The sequence below is a fragment of the Aricia agestis genome, chromosome 18, assembly GCF_905147365.1.
Source record: "Aricia agestis chromosome 18, ilAriAges1.1, whole genome shotgun sequence".
NCBI classification, from domain to species: Eukaryota; Metazoa; Arthropoda; class Insecta; order Lepidoptera; family Lycaenidae; genus Aricia; species Aricia agestis.
Genome location: NC_056423.1, coordinates 12562246 through 12584634, shown reverse-complemented (window position 1 = coordinate 12584634; position 22389 = coordinate 12562246). Strand labels below are relative to the sequence as shown.

Sequence of the window (22389 nt, the reverse complement as noted above, 5' to 3'; positions counted from 1 at the left end):
TGTAGATATGTGTTATCATCTGTCAGTCAAGGTGTGTCGACGCGAGCTCTCACAAAGCTCGGCTCAGTTACTAGTTTAAGCTAGTATTTTTGTTGTTCTTAAAAATATGTACTAATAAAACGTTTTATTTGTTACAGGTAAACATACATTTCGGTGTTATTCGGTGGTGAGAAAAATTACCAACACATCTAAAACTTATGTAACAAACTATTAATTTCTTTACTTTGGTTGTTTATTAAACAAAAAACAAAAAAATAACACTGTTTTTAAAATACTTATGTGAATATAAAAGATAATATGCCCAACCATAGGATCGAAAGAGACTATTAAAAGGACTTTTTAAGCTTTCACCATTTTTTCAGCGCGCAATGGCAACAGCGATTGTCGGCGCAAAGCTTTGTTTGAGCTTTTGTGAGCACCACTATAAAGTGGAGTTAACTGGTTCTTACTATTAACATGGTTTAAATGAGAGTCTTTGGTTAATTTAATGAAATAAACTTTTTATAGTAGGTATGTAGGAAGTTTTGTGATTTTATGTAGAAAGATTTAAAACATATCCTTTTTAAAATGAGAGTAAAATTGATCTGCTTACAATTTACATAATATTAATATATCCAATATAATTATGACCTGCAAACTTTCAAGAATGGAGCGTGTTCCCTCTTTAAAAGCCGGCAACTCACCTGCAGCTCCTCTGATGTTGCGAGTGTCCATTCTATACAATTGAAATTTTCCAATAGTTTTTAAATAAAAATACCAAGCGAAAACTCGGTGTTTATTTTTTTTTAGGGTTCCGTACCTAAAGGATAATTTAATTTAGGTACTCTAAAAGCCTTAGACAGATATTTGTTTTGAAGATTTGGTCAAAAAGTCCATTATTTAAAAAAATATATATTCAAAAATGTTTTAAAACAAACGATACATTTACAATTTCACTTTCAACCAGGCAGCGCCTGCAAAAATACTATTTATAACACTATAATTTCCAACCTGTCTTCAAAATATTAATTAACCCAGCAAACAAATAGCAGAAATAATAAAATCTTATACCCTATTACTATTCCGAGTGGGACCTCTACCCCCTGTGGGGGTGGGTGAAATATCGCCCCAATACTTCAAAGGACGTGGTTTTTGGGGGTTTTCGCGAAACTATCCCGGCAATGTACGTGCCGTAGATTTAAACACGTATACAATGTAATATTTGAGAAGATCTTGTGCTGAAAATAGTTGTGTTTGGTTTATAGATTCAAATATTCCTTTTTCCTGATAAATATTTCATGAGTAGAGTATGGCTTATACCACAAAAACAGCATTACATTGACATTTGCTTATTTTGCGTGGATTAGGTTCCAAAACTAGTGAGCCATAACCAAATTTCAGCAAAATCGGTTCAGCGGTTTGGGCATAAACAGGCAACAGACAACCACACCTACGCATTTATAATATTAGTATGGATTATTTATTGTATATGTGATATTATCTTATATATAAAATTCTCGTGTCACAATGTCAGGCCGCGTACTCCTCCGAAACGGCTTTACTGATTTTAACCAAATTTTATATGCATATTCAGTGGGTCTGAGAATCGGCTACTGGGTACTTTTTATATTGATAAGTGCATTTGTTGAATAAATAATAGTAAATTATTACAACTCGAGACTGACGGTGACCATTGTTTGTGCGACGGGATAGCGATGGACGTTGCCATGGTGACAATAATGACATACTTATTTAGTCACTTCAGTAAAATAATATGGTCGAAATACTTTATACTATTATGGCAAAGCAACGTTTGCCGGGACAACTAGTAGGGATGTAAAAAATTATACGATGTTTACGCTCAGGTAAAAAATTAATGTCAATCTGAAACTTAAAAATCTTATCTCCTTTCGACGTAAAATTTTAAATAATCTGCCAAGTGTAAGTCAGACTGGCGCACGAAGGTTTCCGTACCGATATAGAGCGTAAAGGTACACGCACAGTTTGTCGGCGCGTGCCGGGGCATGCCGGGGCGGATCGGGGCTCTGCGCAGCGCAAAATTGCCGGGCCGGGTCGCATCGCATTGACGGATTTTGAGTACTTTGGATAGCTCCAGTTTATACTCGATATATCAAAAACGTTGCTATATTCTACTAAAATCTACTAGACCGTGTTTTAGCTTCTACCGAAAATCTACCTTTATTAATCAACTAGCGACCCGCCCCGGCTTCGCAAGGGTAAAAAATATATAGCCAATGTCACTCACTAAATAAATGAGTTTTTAATCTAAACCAATATTATAAAGAGGTAAACTTTGTTTGTTTGTTTACTCATAGATCTACTACTACTACCCGACTAAGAGCTGATGACCAAATCAGTCATGACTCGTGACTCATGTAGCTTCAGCTGTGTTAAAACTCCGTTAGCTACTTCCCTGAACAACCCTTTCTGATAATCTGCGTGTTGCGTGCAGATTATCAGAAAGGGTTGTTCAGGGAAGTAGCCAACGGATTTTTTATACAGCTGAACCTACATTTTTTCTTTTTTTTCCCCACCCCACTACTCCCACACCTACCGCCCACGGCCTGCCAGCACGCAGATTATCAGAAAGGGTTGTTCAGGGAAGTAGCTAACGGAGTTTTAACACAGGTGAAGCTACATGTAACATGACTGATTTGGTCGTCAGCTCTCCGTCGATACTACTGATAGATACATTACTACTCAATAGTCAATACTCATAGATCTAAACTCCCCGCCCGCGGGCGCACCCCCGCCTTGGTAGCGCCCACTTCGAAACGGGCGTAAATCGCAATATTTTAATTTCGTCATAACTTCTAAACCAAACGTCCAATTTTAATCATTCATTATATTGATAAGGATTATTATCATGAGTAAAATAAATGCATTTAAATGTAGTCCAAAAAAAATCAAGATTTTTAAATAAAAATATGGTTGTTGTGCCTCACTTGACATAGATAGGTATAGTGTGTCACGGACATTTTTGTAGATATTTATAAGATCTACATTTACTTAGAACATTGTATGGTTCTATCTTTTATAGTTTAGGCAGCGTACGCAAAATAAGTAAATTTTCTGGCTGTTTCCGAAAAACTGAAATATCTTACGGAACCCTATATTTTCCAGTACCAGTGTACAGCTCACTTTCAACATATTTCATCACCGAACAGCACGGATTTCTACAAAAACGCTCAACCTCAACTAATCTCATAACATTTTTAGATTATGTCACAGAGAGTATGGAATCTGGCGGTCAAGTAGATGCCATCTTCACTGACTACAGTAAAGCCTTTGACTGTCTAGACCACTCTTTGCTACTTAAGAAGCTTTATAACTCAGGGATACACGGGAACCTCCTACATTAAAAATAGATTCCAAGCAGTAGTTGTCAATGGCTTTACATCTTCATGGTATGAGGTGCCATCCGGCGTCCTTCAGGGGTGGCTGTTGGGACCGTTATTGTTCAACATATTTGTTAACGACATTTACACTTGCTTTCGTCATTCGAGGTTCCTCCTATATGCTGATGACATGAAAGTGTTCAGAAAAATATGTAACCTGCATGATTGTCACCTGCTGCAGGAGGACCTTCGAAGACTTGAGGCATACTGTAATATCTACAAACTCGACCTAAAGGTACGGGATTTGGGCATAATTCATGACTCAATGCCTTGCCGGGCCTTGTCGCATTGACGGAAATCCGCTGCGCCCCGACACAGTGTGTGATACGCGCATCCGCTTCCATACGAATTGTATGGAGGCAGATTTTTGCGTTGAGCCCCAGCACGCTGAGCCCCGGCACGGCCCGTTTCAGTGTGCTCACTCCTTAAGTAGGCAAAAATTGTGTTTTTTTGTATGGGAATAAATATTTTTTTATTTTATTATTAATTATTAAATTACAAATAAAATTAAGGATTTAGTGAAAATTTCAAGTGCCTACCTGGTGCCTTTGTTGACTACGAGCAAAAAGGTAAAAAAATACGTTTGTTGTATGGGAACCGCCCTTAAATATTAACTTTATTTTTAGTATTTGTTGTTATAGCGGCAACAGAAATACACAATTTGTGAAAATTTCAGAAGCTTTTGACATCGAAGTCCCGTTTTTACCCTTTGGGTATAGAACCCTAAAAATATGAATAAAAAAAAACCAAAACGGTAAAAGCCAAGCCTGAAAATCGGCTTATGAGATATTTTCGGTATTTCACGTATCAATAAATGATGGATGCTTGGCTTGACTGATGACCCTGCCTCCACGAGTAAGGTACGCTCCGCAAAAAACATTCTTATCTCTACTAAGTAAATAAAAAAGCCGAGCTTTGTAAGGGCTCGCGTCGTTTTTCTGCTTGGTAATAATCTTTAGGGCAGTTTTTTTTAATATTTTTAATAAACCTTGACTGACCAATAGTAAATAGTAAAAACTTGGTAAGCCATTAGTTAATTTTAATAGTTTTAATTGTCTTTATTGCATAGCTGTAAGTTTTCTGGAGAAATAAAATAAAAAATAAAAGTGCTCAGGTTGTGGGATAGTAGTAGAGTTGTGACTTGTGGGATATAGTAGAGCTTGCTTCGCTCACCCTGATTAAAAAATGCGAAAGTGCACCTGTCTGTCTGTAACATCTTTGCCGTTAAACGGCTGAACCGATCTAGGTATTATAAATGCGATAGTGTCAGTTTGTGACCTCTTTACGGCTCAATAGTTATGTTGAAAAAAATTTAAGGTTTCAGTGCCATAACTGAACTAGGTTGCAACGGATTTGCCCCCTTGTGAGCGCTGAAGGAGCGTTGTGTAGAGGGTGGGGGGGGGGGGGGGGGGGGGTGATTTATTTCATTAATATGTCCACTTTGAGAACAAATTAACACAAAATTTGTTCTCAAAGTGGGCAGTAAGTAGACAAAATAAGTTTGGGAACCCCTGGTTTACAATATGGAAATGGGCAAAACCGCCAAGTGCAAAGAACGCATTTTCCCTTCTTTTATATAATTATGAGTATGTTGAAAAGCTTTAATTTCTCCTATGTTTACTCATCTATGTATAATACACTACTACCAAACAAAATTATTGTTTTAATTTAAGGATGCAGGTTAAGTAGTACACATTTAATCAAATTATTGTATCGATGTCTGCGACTGTACATTAACGCGCTAACAAAAACTTTAACCTCGTACGGAAAAAGAATGACGGAACAAATTCAATTTACGAAAAGGGATGGGAAACAACGTATCGATAAACCGGAAAAATATGCAGGAAAATATTGCTGAATTTTCCGAGAATGAGTTTTAGTTCCTGATAAGGCTATCCACCAATTAACTTGACAGATCAAGTATGAAGAATCTGTCAAAAAAGTTGTGAATAGCCTATTAGGCACTTTATCAGAAAGTAGTGAAACAGGCCCTTAAAGTAAAATATTTTCTAGCAGCGTGATTTACTTTTGTGCTAAAAAAAAGGCGTGTCAGCGCACGTTACCTGACAGAAACATCGTAAGACTGGTAAATTAGACTGTTCGACGTCGGCGTCAATAAAGTTCGGCTCAGGAGAGGAAAGGACCCTACTAATGCGGGGACTTGTTTGTTTGGGTTGTTTTCACTAATTGTGCCGGCAATTCTGGAGTGCAACTCGTTGTTGTTACTGGTAATTTAGTACTGGTAGGTTGAAATAACAAAAAGAAGAAGTCTGTTAATAAAAAAAAGTACATACACGCTCTCAAACTTGTCAAATTTCCAACAAAAATAGTTTTTTTATTTGAAATAGTTCATGTCAAATCGTGCCTCTCGATTGAATGAACAAATAAAACAATGCCACGGACACACGGAAACTTTATTCTCTCTGTTTTCATCAAGGGTTAAAAATAGCTAAAATACGTTCATTATTTGTTAAAGAACAGAATTACAAACTCTGGGCGTAATTTCAAATGAGGCGTTTGCTATATCGAGTATCGACATGTCGCGCTCACATCTCTACGTCAGTGAATTTTCAAGATGGCCCCATAATGAGGAAGGGCACTTTTATTGGGGCCCATAATGCCCCAAATTTTGCCCCGGCCGGCTGATTGCTGTAGTTGTAACAGTTTCATGCTCGACAACATCAAGCCTTTACTGGCTCTGAAACAACGCTGTTTTGTGATCATTCTGAATTGATATTCTAGTGATACCACTTACATTCCAATTGTATCTTTTAAGTCTGCATTCAGAAGTTTAATAATTTATTAGCTTAATGAAGAGTTTGATAGAAAATGTAGAGTTTATGTTAAATCTCCGTTATATTAGGCTCGTTGTACATCAAAAGAAAGAAAAATCTAAGACGGTACATCCATCCATTTAGATCAATAGAAAGAAACAAAGAAAGAAAAATAGACGGTAAGTCTATCCATTTTTTGAAATTTCAAAGTGGTCATATTCATTGCGATCATTAAATAATGAAAAAATACGATGATAATAAACATCAATTTTAAAATTTGTACACTTACAATTTCAAAAATGGATGGATGATCCACAAAATGACACTTAGAAACATCGACATTACGAGTACCATAACACCATCACTATTAACACAATTACTTAATATTGTCTATGCAGAAAAATAATTATTTAACTTTTCAAAACATCGAAAAGGCTTTATCCCTAAATCTGAAACAGTCGAAGCCTTTCAAATGACGTTTAAACAATATTCTATTTTCGAAATTCAAATAAAGAAAAGGCGGGAATGGAACAGCTGATAGCTCTCACGCCATTTTTTGACCAAAGAGTAAAAAATACGCTTCGTACAAAATAAAAACTACTTTATTCATCCTGACGCGTACAATATTCCTTAAATTGTTAAAAATCTTGATATAGATTTAATGTTGGTTGTTATCCATACCAATATTATAAATTCGAAAGTGTCTGTGTTTCCGTCTGTTACCTCATTACGCCCAAACCACTGAATATAATTTAAATATAAAACTAAGATATTTTGCTGCTGATATTTATGGTGGTACATACTTTGAATCCGGGAAAGGACAAGACACAAGTATTAGGTACAATACGAACATATTTAGAGGAATAAGGTCAGTGATCGTTTTTCTGTAAGTATATAAAAGAAAAATTACCCATTAGTTACTTATATTTTTGAACAAATATGTTTAACCTTAGTTTGACCTTCAATGGCGTTAAATTAGCAATAAATTCGACCAACATTACGTTTTTAACTTTTGGTAAGCTTCTCGTATCAGCTTTCACATAATGAGAACTTGCATTTGACGAACCAGACATGCATGAGCCATTATAAATAAGATTGAAAGGAAATTTAAAACACTACAGAGGTCAATCAGCCGCCGATGATGACGTCAGAGCGAAACTTTAAAAATTTATTGAGAAAAAACTAGCCAATGAATTTCAAAATTATTTAATTTATATTCTTAAAATACCCTATTTTAACGAAAAAAAAATATAAAAAGTACATGTGATTTTTTTTGGACAATGCCCATTGCGAGCGTCATTCTAATAAAATATAATGTTTTTAGACAAATTCATATAGAAGTCGGATTGGTCGAGTCCCTTTTTGCCATAAATAATGAGAGAAAAATGTTGGAGATGTTATCAGTTGGGCACCGACCCCCGTCACATAAATATTATTCTGTATCTACAGTAAAAACATTAGTGGTCCAGTGGTTGGCTGTCCACTCCGAAGGTCGTAGGTTCGATTTAACAACGTTAGTGACGGGAGAAGTGAAAGCAGGAGCAGGCATACATATTAATTATTAATAGATGTCGCCCGCAACTCCGTTGCGCCAAAATTCGTTTATCGCGCGGGAACCGTACATTTTTCCGAGATAAAAAGTATCCTATGTCCTTCCCCGGGACTCAAAGTCTCTCCATACCGAATTTCAGCAAATTCGGTTCAGTGGTTTAGGCGTGAAGAGGTAACAGACGGACAGACACACTTTATAATATTAGTATAGACACAGAATAGATAATAGTTAGATAAGGATAGATGACTAATGGAAATTGTAGTTGTGTGCATGGGCGTACCCAGGTTCTGGGCCAGGGGGGGGGGGCAAATTACTCAGGTTCTGGGCCAGGGGGGCGGGGCAAATTATGCAGATTCTGGGCCAGGGGGGGGCAAATCAGGTTTTTATAAGCTAGGTGCTTATAAAGAATAAAAAATTAATAATTTTTAGTTGTATTGCAAACAAATGGCAAAAATTCGTTATTTTTATAGATGAAAGTACTGGATAATATATTTAGCAGGGACGTCAACGTGATCCATGGGGGGGGGCGGCTGCCTCCCCCCCCCCCCCCTCGGTACGCCCATGGTTGTGTGTGTAACATTTCTCCTTATTTTTTGACCGACTTCAAAAAAGGAGGTTAATCAATTCAACCCGTATGTAGTGTAATTTTGCCCGAATTGCCCAGTTTTCGTATATTATATTAGTCTATATCAGCGTCTGGACATATTATTATATTGTGCCAAATTTAAAATGTATGTATGTTTTTATGTTTGTGTTCTCATATCTCCGGAACTACAAGTCCGATTTAAGTGATTCTTTTTTTGTTGTAGTAAAACAAAAAATAATTAGAAATTATTGTTCAACTTAGGGAATACTGCAAGTTTCGTCAAAGTCGGTTCAGTAGTTTTTAGATAGTGAATTTTAATTTTCATACGTATTATTTTGAAGTACGTTTTATCTTTTTAAAATACTATTATTGTGTTCTCAGCTCAGCTTAACATTACCCAATTTTCACAGAACATTTATAAAGCATTAAAAGTTTAACAGAAAATGGGCCAAGGGAAGTTCTCAGTTTTGTCAGTTACTTTGAGACTTACAATAAATACAACCGTTCCGTTGTCCGACACAATAGACCCTAAACGCTCCCCCCACCTCCGACCGGCACCTCCCACCTCCAACACCCCCTGCCTAATTACCGCTTACCCCATTTCTTTTGAACGTTTTTAACCCAATTGTGACGATTTAAGGGTGTTTATTAGAATAACATTGTGTTTGGTTTTTTATGGGGCACCATGATTTTATGGGATTTTTGCCCACATCCTTTTTTTGTAAAATTCTGTTCGTACCGAGTTATAAGGTATAGGAGGCACCAATACAATATGAGTATATGGGCTTTTTGCCCACGTCCTTTTTTTCTCTTTTGTAAAAATCTGTTCGTACCAAGGTATAAAATATGTAGCAAGTTAGGAAATGGGACGGAAATATTTGTCTATCTAGCAGCCTATGTATAAAGCATTAAGCAAATGAAAATATTTTCGTCTAGGTGTGTTGTGTATGATGTATGAAAATATAATAATAATAATAGTATAAAAGACTAAAAAAATCTTAACAAATTATTGCATTTTTTTAATGAAATAAGGGGGCAAACGAGCAAACGGGTCACCTTATGGAAAGCAATTTCCGTCGCCCATGGACACTCGCAGCATCAGAAGAGCTGCAGGTGCGTTGTCGGCCTTTTAAGAGGGAATAGGGTAATAGGGGAGGGTAGGGAAGGGAATGGAAGAGAATAGGGGAGGATAGGGAAGGAAATTGGGCCTCCGGTAAACTTACTCACTCGGCGAAACATAGCGCAAGCGCTGTTTCACGCCGGTTTTTTGTGAGAACGTGGTATTTCTCCGGTCGAGCTGACCCATTCGTGCCGAAGCATGGCTCTACCACGTATTAGCCAATGCATTGTCATTGGCTCTTAATACGTATGCAATGTGTCGAATTAATTAGACTGCTGGTAAGTATAAAAATCGTGCTCAAAGATTCCGTTACATACATACAGCTCAAGCTTATTAGAAAGCATTAAATTTTGTGATTTTTACTATGTTGTTACTATGTTATTAGATATTTACTACGGTGCGTAACACGAGATGTGTTACGCACCGTAGTAAATATCTCTAAACATAGTTTAAATATGATTAATGAATTTAGAAAACATACTCTAATAAGGGTCATCCCTGAGGACTAGAGGGTTTGTATAATAACAGTTGAGGCTCGAGTAACAGAGTTCCATCGTAATAAGTATAGCATTTCATCGTTATACATTTATTACTTTGATGTCCGCGGAAATTTGTTTATTGCAGAAACCATATTTTTCCGGAATGTAAAGTATCCTACGTCCTTTCGAGATTAAACCGGGTTAAATCCGGGTTAGGTCCCGAACCGGTGGTAGGCATGTTTCTATGTTCTTTCTACGACGTTCAAAAAGTGTATATTTTGAATAAAAATATATTTTATTTTATTTATTTTATTTTAAACGTAACCCTTTCAAGACGCTTACGCTCTCTTCTTGAAGGTTTGCAGGTCGTATAGGTCCGGAAATACTGCTGGTGACAGTTCGTTCCAGATTTTTACAGTGGGCGGCAGAAAGTTACGCGAAAAACGCACTGTGGAACATCAAGGTGATGAGGATGGTATATATTTCCTATACGCATTTGGTCATATGTGTATTATTATCATGTAAAAATGCGGTCCACTCCGCTGCGGCCAAATGCGCTATTTTTAACCCTTCACCAGCAACAACTGTGAAGCCAACGCGTTTGTCTCCTAACCGATGTGACCTCAGAGGGCAGATGACCCTTCAGTGTGAGCTCGATACAGCCCTATTGTAGCCCTTCATCTAGGGCTGCCAAGTGGCAAAGTGTGAACGTCACATACGCACTCTTTTTTAATTACATATACTACATTTTGCAACTTCTTTGCCCCGTAACAGAAATACTTTACTTTTCCAGGACTCATTTCGTCGTAATTCCTTTGTGTTTTACTTTGTAGCCTTAAAGCACATAAGTTAAGACTGTGTTAAAATATTAGGCCTCTCGTATTTTAATTAGGTGGAACGACAAAAATAATATCTCACCTACTTTATTAACTTTTACTCGGTCGTGTTGATAAGTTGTCCAGCCTGCCGAGCATACGCCAACGAGATATTATCTCATTCTCGAGATAATTAAAAACTACTCGTCTCATAATGTCAAAATCTCGACATTATCTCGATAAAGCTCTAAAAAATGTGTTATTTCGATGATAGATCTACGCGAGAAAAAATGTTTGTCATGCTAGGGTCAATAGAGATGAAGAGACAAACCATCAAACATCGAGAAAACAATATGTAGAGTGAGATATCTCGTTGGCGTAGGTATGCTAGGCAGGCAAGGAAGGTTTATAATTAGCAGAAAAGAGATACGAAGTTGACCGGGTCATCAGCTAGTCTTCTAACATATAAAATTCTCCTCCAAAACGGCTCAACCGATTTTAATGAAATTTTGTATGTATATTAGTTAGGCCTGAAAATAGGTCTACTTTTTATGGCACAAGAACGTTTGCCGGGTCAGCTAGTATACAGTTATAATTTAATTGAAGTAGTAGACTCAACTAAGTGGTTCTCTGCCAACCCTACCATGTAGCCCTTTCGCCCTAGTACAGCCCTTCAAGCAGCGTGCTCGAACAGTTCCCGGATTAAGCCGGTTCGAGGCGGTTTGGAGTGGTTCTAACCGGATTTGCTTCGTTCGTTACCTGGTTTATAAGCTTTTATTATTAGCAAAACTAACGCAGTAACTATTTATGAGTATTTAGATCTGTGGTTAAACCATAAAGTTAATATACGTAGCGGAAAAGAGAAACAAAGGCCTGAGCAAGAGAGATGTCACTATCAGTAATACTGCGTGGTAAAAAGAGACATGTGATACATGACAGCAGAACCAATTTTTTTCATCTATTTGACGTCCAGTCGGCACTTATCGGGACGTTGACAATTTAATCTCTTACAAAGGAGATCAATTTCAGTTTTGTTTGACAGCTCGAGATTGTTGCTCTATTGCGCTAGGTATATTAACTTTATGGGTTAAACCCACGTTAAACCTAATGCAGCTCTGTTTGACACAATTACAATGACGTAAAGAAGTGCAACTTAGTACATGCTTCCGAACGTACTAATATATTTTTAAATGCGAATGTGTGTCTGTCTGTTACGTTTGTACCTGTATGAAAGTTATGGAAATACTTTGAGTCTTGAGAAAGATCATAGGATAGTTTCTGTTATAAAAATGATCGGTTTCCACTTTGATTTACTAATTCTGGCGCAATACATTTGCGATCATAACCTACTAGAACAGCTGTGCTCAACATGCGACCCGCGGTTCGTGCGCGGCCTGCCGGGACTTTATCAGTGGCTCGCGTCAAGTTAAGGCGGGGATTAATCTCAATCAAAAACGATAACCTTGCACACAACCAAAGACCAAGCGTATACGCATCGCAATAAGATTCATTTTAGCTTAGCATAAAACTATAGGTTCTCGGGCGGATCTTCTCTATTTTTCATGTTTTTTTTAAATATCTTTGGAAATAAATATTAAGAAACAAAATTGTTCGGTTAAAGAATTTCTAATATAGATTAACTAACAATTTATTCAAATAAAATGTACAATTATCCTAGTTAATACTTATATTTCGATGAAATAGAGTTTTTTCGGAGGTAAGTTTGTAAATTAATTACAGCCATAAGTATTACGTTTTATTAAAATGTTTATGGTTTAAGGTATTTTGAATATTGTGCTTTATATCTCGTATTTTTTAACACTTCGTTATTATATTGGAACTAGGTAAACCGGGAGTCACGGAATAACAAATTGGGGTTTATCCTCGCCTTAAACCATTTTGAAATTCACGCCCACCGGCAAAATAGTGCAAAATAGTAGTGAAATTCGTGATTTTTTTTCCATCTTTAAATCGCTAATTTTTTTAAGGATTAAAAAGTTACTTTAAAAAAAATGCGATTTTTTGTTGCGGCCCGCGACACCAATAATCCCAAAACGTGTTTGTAGCCCGTATCAAAAAAGATTGAGTAACTCTGGACTAGACTTATCTACTTACCAGTTACCAGGTTAAACTCTTTTTATTCCTGTTTTTTTTTATGTAAAAATCCAAATTAAGTCCTTCTCTTAGGTGACTAAGAAAGGAACGCTTAGTACGAGTATAATCAATGAGAAATAAATTTTCCCATTCACCCCCTAGCCCAGGGGTCACCAATTAGTTTCGCTCGGGGCCCATATTAAGAAATTAATTAATGACCTTCGCGGTTCACAAATTTAAAAAAATAAACAAAGGTAATTACAAAAACAACGTCCGTTAAGTAGTTAGTGTTCGTAGAGTCCACATCCTGAGGATGCTCCGGTGTTGGGGCGAAACGCGAGTCGAGGTTTTCAACCTGCATGGTGGTGAGGGGCCTTGCACGGATTTGCCAACATTATTGCTTGTGTGGTGGTGGTGTTTGCAGGTTCTTGCATGCGAGTGTACGCATAGGCAGTGTGGGAGGAGGGAGGTGCTGTACGCATGCCTATGCGTACACTCATTCACTTAAAGGTGGAACTTGTTTTCGCGGAATATTGCTAAAAATAATAACAAACTAAATTTAAACTATGGATTTCCGCAAAGTAACGCCTGATTCCATTAACTATCCAAAGTAGCAAAGGTAAAGCTATATTATTTATTGTATATCAATAAGAAAAGTGATCATTTTTGTAGCTAATTATTCACTCCAAACATCATTATGTTTGGAGTGAAATTGGTGCAAGCTATTGATATTAAATCCTGGAGATGTTCATCAGTAAGTCGAGACCGAAATTTATTTTTAACGAAGTTCATCTTCGAAAATGCTCGATACGCACATAATGGGGCGGCGGTCCGCCATTTGGTGACCCCTGCCCTAGACTATGAACAAAAACAAGGCGCTGACAGCCGGTAAGACGGTAAGACAAGGGTATAAGATATTCCGAAATACCGGACTTGGAAATTCAATCGCTGGGACTAGCCTGTTGGGAAAAGAGTTTTTAGTATGGTTCCCTGAGACTCAGTAGTTGAGCATGCTCTTAATATGGGTTTACGGGTTCGAAACGCGGCGACGGAAACTCTTCAATGTTAGTGTCTATTATACGTAGATACACGTAATCCTTATCTATACATCTATATTATGGATACTGAACTGTCTGTCTGTATGTTAAGCATTTCACGCTTTTAAGCCGCTGAAGAAAAGTTCCAAAAGATCATTTTTAGGGTTCCGTACCTTTGGGTAAAAACGGGACCCTATTACTGAGACTTCGATGTCTGTCCGTCTGTCTGCCTGTCTCCATGCTGTATCTAAAGAACCGCTATAGCTAGACTTCTGAAATTTTCACTGATTAATGTATTTTTGTTGCCGCGACGTATCATGTGGATGTCCCCTTAGTGCTTTTCAACTTCCTTAATACCTCTTTATCTTCTGATGATGAGATAAAAAATCTTAATTTTGTGTCGCGTAAAATTATATGGTTGGGCCTCTAATTCTTTTTCGTTCTCTTTTACACTTCTTTCTTACTTTTTCTTTTCCTTTTTTTATTTTCAGCAGATATAACGGGGTTCCCGGTGTCAAAAATTAGTGGCAGTTTGTTACACATGAGGTCCCTCCTCAAAGGTTCGATGTTTGAAGCTTAATTACTTTCATACATTCATTACAACTGCAAATGCAATATTGCAAAATATGCAAATGTATGTCTATAACCACTTCCAGGAATAAAAAAAAAATAAGCACAACAATAAAAAAAAACCGCTATATTGAAATCAAAAGATTTGTTGGTTTGTTTGAATTAACAGGCTCCAAAATTAATGTAACGGTTTTGGTGAAATTTTGCACTACATAGACTGCTTTTTTGCAAAAATGTACGGTTCTAGTAGCGTACGAAAGCAAAACATACATGTGACAAACATCTATAATAATAATATTAGACTTATCCAATAACAATATACCATACATCATGACAAAACTAAAAACATAACGTCTTTCATGAGTGTGTGTAAATAATATAGAAATAACATTTTGTTTTGAAAAAATAACAAAAGCATTATTTTCTTTTATCAAAATGAATATTATGTTAATACCATTATTACCAATATGTGTTTTCTTTAAGGAAATATTTGGATAATATCAATATAGGCTAAGATCGTGCAAAAGCCTTTAAGCTATACAATTATCTTTCAACAAATATTATATTAACTTTATTATACAGACATTATATTACACTCATATTTATTAGTCTTTCAAGAAAATCTACTAAAATCGATACAGTTGATACAGTTTACTTTATCTAGGACTTTTGTCATTTCAATAAACCAGCTAAAAGCCGAGCTTTGTGAGGGCTCGCGTCGTCACACCTTGACTGACTGGTGATCTACAAATAAAAAACCTTGACTGACTGATGATAACACATCTACATATAATTAAAAATTACTATGTTAAAGTACAAAAATCAATAGGCGTGATAGATTTTCCGTAAAGTGTTCAGGTTATGGGATATAGTAGGGCTCGCTTCGCTCGATTTTTTGTTATGAAATAAGGGGGCAAACGAGCAAACGTGACGCCTGGTGGAAAGCAACCACCGTCGCCCATGGACACTCGCAACATCAGAAGAGCTGTAGGTGCGTTGCCGGGTTTGCAGGTCGTATTGGTTCGGAAATACGGCTGGTGACAGATTAAACCAAGATCTTGAGACTACATAACATATTCTGTTAGTAATGTGATTTTAGACGCCATAGGTGCCTTCAGGCTAAGAGGTAACCTCAGCCACAGTTTAAATAATAAACAGAACACTATCTTCATATCACACGACATGAGACAAACAAACATACAATCTTGATTATAAGTTTAAGAGCAGAACAGTGCACTATCATGTGAATAACGATCTCTAGGGCCTGTTTCAACACTTTCTGATAAATTGCCGAATAGGCTGTTCACAGCTTTTTTGACAGATTCTCCATACTTCATCGGTCACGTTAAGTGGTGGATAGCCTATTCGGCACTTATCAGGAAGTGGTGAAACAGGCCCTTAGTCTTTAGTCATTAGTATTATGTAAATGTACATAATATTATGTAAATGCATAAATTTAGTGTCTCTGTCTTTGTGTTACGAATTGATTAATAAAACACTTATCTCTTAGTAAAGTTACTGAATATACAAAGGACTGACGGACGTGCTAGCGATTACACAGTCTAGCACTTAGGTATTAAGCCTGAGAGCTAGGAATATAGACCCTGAATCTGCTATCCTAACATTAATCCAATTTCGATTGAGTCCGGCTATGAAACGGCAAAACCGAGACCTATAAAAGCATTTAAGATTAAAAAAAGTTTAAATGAACGTAGAGTCTGTGCTGTCTAGTGAGCAACATCGACTGTGATTGGCTGAGTAGTAGTAGAACATTTTAAACACATTTAAAAATGTTCCACTATTAAAGAGTTAATGAGGGTAGAAGGAAAATACAAATATCACTATTGAGCGGTACTTCTTATGTCATTGCTGTTACCATAAGTTTTTGAGTTTGGAATTTACGAGTATGTTGCGAATATAAGTACGGAATAAAGGAATTGTTGAGTTAATTAAGATTTTTTTTTGTTGGTGAGTGCCTTTTCTTTATATTAGCATGAGTTTTAATCTACTTAGGTTGGGTTGCACCAGAGGCGTAGTTAAAGTTAAAGTTATGGTTATAGTTAAGGCTCATTTAACTTTAACCTTAACTTTGACCACAGAATTTGACAGAAGACGTTGCTGGTCCGACAAGGCTTTATAAGAACGTGGGCGGGCGCTGCTGGTAAAGGAGAACTGTCAAAAATGGCGTTTTTGTATGATGACAGCGTTAGTTCCTTTTTTCGCCACGTGCATTTAAAGCCTTGTCGAGCTCTATGGTTACGGTTAAATATGACATTTTGATGGCGTCCATTTTTAACTTAACCAAAGATTTGACATTTTGCATTGTAGTTAAAGTTATAGTTAAAGTTACAGTTATAGTTAAAGTAAGGTGGTACAACCCACCCTTAAAGATATTAAATTGATGTAAGCTGATATCAGATTTTTTAAAAACAATAGGCATTAAGTACATCAGTTTTTAATATTCGTGGCATTACGTCATAATATTATTACTTTAACTAGTTGACGCCCGTAACTCCGTATTTCGCACGGGAACCGTACATTTTTAGGATAAAAAGTATCCTATGTCCTTTCCCGGACTTAAAGTAACTCAAAATACCTGCGAAATTGGTTCAGCGGTTTGGGCGTGAAATCTGAAGAGGTAAACTCAACAGATAAAAAGACACACTATCGTGTTTATAATATTATTAGTATGTTTATGGTATAGCATGGTCTTTGTCCCTCATCAATATTAAACAAATATTATTATTTATACAATTTCGAAACTAAACCGAAACTTTTACGGTTTACCAGCTCGTATTTCTGCATCAACCCGAAAGTTTGAAAATAAACAACCCAGTAGTGTAGTGGCTTCGAATTCGAAACGCTAACTGAAATAATTAATGTTTTCAACTCCAAGCTGTATGAAAAATACCTGTTATTATTAATTTAAGCTTATAAAATTTTGGGTGCTTCTGATTTTGGATTATATTTTGAGAAATGAGAATATACAAGATGTTAGTGTAATCACTGTTATCCTTAAACCATCAAATGAGCCCGTCAAAATCTACAACTTTTTCTATGAGAACAATGGCGGGAACTAAAAAAATCCGTTTTCATAGTTTCATACCTATACAAATTGCGATCCAGGCATCCGTATGGGTATGAAGACGGCATTTTTTTTAGTTCCCAGCATTGTTCTCATAGAAAAAGTTGATCATTTTGACGGGCCCATTTGATGGTTTCAAGGATAACGGTGTTTACACTAACACACTGTATAAAAGTATTTCTTACTCCAAAAGGAATTGAAGTTCAAAACGTTGTAACTGGCACACAATCATTATTAAATATAGTAATAACTACTCTGCTCAATTTATTTTATAGAAATTCTTCTATCATTAATAATATTTTATGATTAATTTCATTAAGTTATTATGTTGTTTATTTAATCTGGGGGTACGGAAGTGCCCCAGCCAAGGTGATAGATTTTAGAAGTGTTTTGGCATTTACACTCTACAGGATATTCATGTTAACTATCTAATACCAAAGGATGGAGAGGAGACTGTTTTAGGAGAAAAATAATATTAGATTATAACTAACATGATATTTGTCGCCGTATTTCGCGTTTTCACGCGAAATACGGCGCTTTATTCGTTTGGGTACAAATTACAATGAATATTTTCTTGTTACAGTAACAGCCCTCCGCGAGCACTGGGATGAGGCGAACGCGCGCGTGTTGCAGCGCAAGGCGCAACTCGACGCGATGCTGGGCGACTCGCAACGGTACGAGGCGAGGCGGCGCGACGCGGACGCGTGGCTGACGCGCATGGAGACGCGACTCGCGGCCATGACGGCGCCCGGCCACACCGCCGATGTGCTGGAGATGCAGTTGAGAGAGCAAAAGGTACGGATGAAATACGGGTCACCTGATGGAAAGCAACTACCGTCGCAGCATCAAAAGTTGCGTTGCTGGCCTTTTAAAAGGGAATAGGATAATAGGGGAGGGTAGGGATGGGAAGGGAAGGGAATAGGGGAGGGTAAAGAAGGGGATTAGGCCTCCGGTAAACTCACTCACTTGGCGAAACACAGCGCAAGCGCTGTTACACGATGGTTTTCTCACAGAAAACGTGGTATTTCTCCGGTCGAGCCGGCCCATTCGTGCCGAAGCATGGCTCTCCCACGTATTAACGTATCAAGTTAAGAACTTTTGACCATAACTTTCCAGCAGTGAGCGGGCTGGTGATGGTGATGGTGTCATGGTGGTTAAGAATATGAAAAATTATATCGGCTTTCTAACAAAAAAAATCTAGATCACATTCGACATACTCTTTTGGATACAACAATGCCACGGACACATACACATACACAGACTGACAGACAGACACGTCAAATAAACAGTACGGTCTATAATAATTCGCAAGGGCCAATTCCAATAGCCGGGTCCACACCAGACGATCCAACGCGCTCCGATCGCGCGCGGCATGAAGCTCGTTGCACGGAGCGTTTGGTGTGGACGTGCCGCGCGCGATCCAGGCGCAAGTTTTGGAGCGCGCGCTCCCGGCACTCACGATCCGTTCGTTGTCGGTTTTCTTGCCCGTTTCAAAGGTGCCTCAGTAACAAAAATATGTACTAGTAATCTGTGCTCAGTTACGTGGCGCTCGTGGTGTGCACGGTTATGTGAATCGAGCGATCCATCACACCATGGGCGTACCGAGGGAGGGGGTGGCAGCCGCCTCCCCCCTGGATCATGTTGACGTCCCTACTAAGTATCTATAAAAATAAAAAAATAAGAACGAATTTTTGCCATTTGTTTGCAATACAATATTTTTACAACTAAAAATTATTAATTTTTTATTCTTTATAAACACCTAGCTTGTGAAAAATCTGATTTGCCCCCCCTGGCCCAGAACCTGGGTGATTTGCCCCCCCCCTGGAACCAGAACCTCCCCCCTGGATCATGTTGACGTCCCTACTAAGTATCTATAAAAATAAAAAATGAAGAACGAATTTTTGCCATTTGTTTGCAATACAATATTTTTACAACTAAAAATTATTAATTTTTTATTCTTTATAAACACCTAGCTTGTCAAAAATCTGATTTGCCCCCCCTGGCCCAGAACCTGGGTGATTTGCCCCCCCCTGGAACCAGAACCTGGGTAATTTGCCCCGCCGCCCGATTTTTATATACTTTTTTACCCAAAACAGTCTTTTTCTTTTTTGTACTTTTTTGCGCAATAATTTAAGCAAAATAAAGGTTACTGCTGCAACGGCAATTCGCCGCCGCTGTACGTGTGACTCCGTATCGTGCAAGATACTGACTGACTTAAATAACGCCTTCGGATCGCTTGGAGCGCATAGTATAGGATCGCAGTTTTCAAGTTCTTGGATCGGTCTAACGCGCTCCACGCTCCACGCTCCTCGATCCTGGATCGCGGATCGCGATCGATCGAGATGGATCGTTTTGTGTGGCTATTGACTCGTATTTTGATTGTTTGCTTTATTTCATTTGCTACTAGATGGAGCTATGTAGCCGTAGGGTCTTTTGTGTCAAATATACTGTACAAGCCACCTATATCGTGACCATGACAGCTACATCGTGACATAATATGACAGCGGGTTGACACGATAGACCCTCAGGCTACATAGCGACATCTGGTGGCAAACGGAATATGAAAGACCCTCATTAGTAATTGGTCAAATGACAAATCTTATGACTATGTACTTGCACCGATCTCTTCTTTTCTTTTTAAATCGTTTATTCCAAATCAATAATACAAAAGTGGCTTAAACTATAGTTTCCCGCCAAACTAAACAGTTTATTAGCGGGTACGCGCTCTCATATTATTAAGGTTGGATTGCAACAACTAACTTTAACTACTTATAACTTTAACTATAACTACGGTGGAAAATATCAAATCTTTGGTTAAAGTTAAATATGGCGTCTATATCAAGGACACCATATTATTTTCATACGTATATCTGAAAATTTACTATGTTTTACAGTGTTATATTTTTCCTGTCGATTTTTACGGATAACTCAATTTTTTATACCCTCAATCCCGTTACCTGTAGCTTCAATAAAAAAAAAAACGCAACAGACATCTGTGAATTTCTCCGGTTGAAGTTAAGGTTAAAGATTTAACTATAACCATAACTTTAACTTTAACCACGCCTCTGGTGCAACCCAACCTAACTTATCAATACACAATACAATCTCTTGCACAGTTGCTACTATGAAAACTAATCAAGCTAATCTCATTCCAGTCCTTCCACGCCGAAGTCCACCAGTACAAGCACCAGATTGAGCTGTTCGGCCAGCTGACGCAGCGCCTGATAGCGGTGTACCGCAACGACGATACCACACGCATCAAACGCGCCACGGAGGCCATCAACCATCGATACAATGAGCTGAATAACAGGTAATTCGAATAGTTCATCTTTAAAAAAAACCTACTCCTTTTTGGAAGTCGGTTAGAAATGGTTTCTAGGTTGAGAAAGATGTTTCCGACACGAACCTTTTGTTAGAAAAGTTCATGAATCTACCGGTAGTTGGCGCTGAATCGAAGCTAAGAGGTTAGCACGCAGTACCGAAAGATGGCGCTTATTCAAATTTACAGTGCCGCCAGTTCTGCCAAATAGACGCCGTTGGTTTTTAGTTTTTTAGGGTTCCGTACCCAAAGGGTAAAAACGGGACCCTATTACTAAGACTTCACATACTAAGACACATACGTGGGAGACGTTTGCTCGTTTGCCCCCTTTATTTAATAAAAAAAAATAAAAAAAACTTCGATGTCTGTCCGTTTGTCTGTATGTCTGTCTGTATGTCTTCAGGCTGTAACTCAAGAACGGTAATAGCTAGAAAGTTGAAATTTTCACAGATTATGTATTTCTGTTGCCGATATAACAACAAATACTAAAAACAAAATAAATTAAATATTTAAGGGGGGCTTCCATACAACAGACGTGATTTTTCAAACATTTTTTGCTCGGTCGCCGATTTTAAAAAATTGCAAATAGAAAATTACCTCGAATAAAATGCTTGATTTAACCCGTTACCCGATTAAATAAGAAAGGTCCATAATCTGCCGATGGTTTATTTTTCCAGATATTTTAATATTTAATGAAGAAAGAATTATGATGAAGGTTCGCCATCTGCCTCTAAAAAGCTAGATCCCTATCTCATGTCTCCATTATCTGACATAAAACTGTTCTTTCAGCATCGTGGCTCGCGGCAAGGCGCTCCACTCGGCGGTGTCTTCTCTGCAGAACTTCGACCGGTCCCTGGAGAAGTTCGTGGCGTGGCTGAGCGAGGCGGAGTCGCTGTTGGATGCTGCTGAGAGGGACCCACATCTGCTCAAGGTAATTATCAGAATCTTGGTTGGGGAATATCGTAACTTGAATCTTGATCGCTACAATAGGTAGGAAGGCTGCAACAGCTGTCTGCCTACTAAAAAGATGGCGCGACTAGGCTAAAAATGTTCTAAACACGCGCCATCTGTTATTTTATGGAGTCATTACAACTACAGTAACGCCATCTCTTGTTCGCTATTAAAAGCTACTCGTTGACGTCCTCTTCAGAACTTATTTTGGAGTATGTTCAAAGAAGCGCCATCTGTGAGGGGGTAAAGTAACTAGATACAACAGAGGCCAAGCAAGGAATGTAACGTTATTTAACTTTTTCCACTAGATGTCGGTATAGTTCGTTTATTGCACTCTTTTTAACCTAGAAAAAAAATGAAGAAGATTATTTTAAAAGTTTTTTCTGTATATTATTATAACTATTTAATTTATAAATTTGCTTCTGAGTGACTTTGATACGAATTTATGGCTAATAAAATGTTGTCCAAAACATCGTCATTCGTCAAGACTCAAGACTGAAGAACGAAAAGAAGAAAAGACGCATGAAGCAACATTCGAGAAAAAAATCTTAGAAATTTCTATAGACAGTGTGGTCTTCTCACTCTCTTCTACTCTCTTCCATTAAAGCC

At 37.7% G+C, this 22389-nt stretch overlaps 1 protein-coding gene across 1 annotated transcript in view; it reads left to right on the top strand.

Moving 5' to 3' along the window:
• The window catches only part of LOC121736245 (dystrophin, isoforms A/C/F/G/H), a 523358-nt gene that overhangs the window by 188182 nt on the left and 312787 nt on the right, over positions 1-22389 (top strand). Inside the window, exons 43-46 of the mRNA XM_042127329.1 lie at positions 14347-14415; positions 18094-18305; positions 20666-20820; positions 21619-21760. Of these exons, the coding sequence (XP_041983263.1) occupies positions 14347-14415; positions 18094-18305; positions 20666-20820; positions 21619-21760 (578 nt within the window). The remainder of the gene's footprint in view (positions 1-14346; positions 14416-18093; positions 18306-20665; positions 20821-21618; positions 21761-22389) is intronic.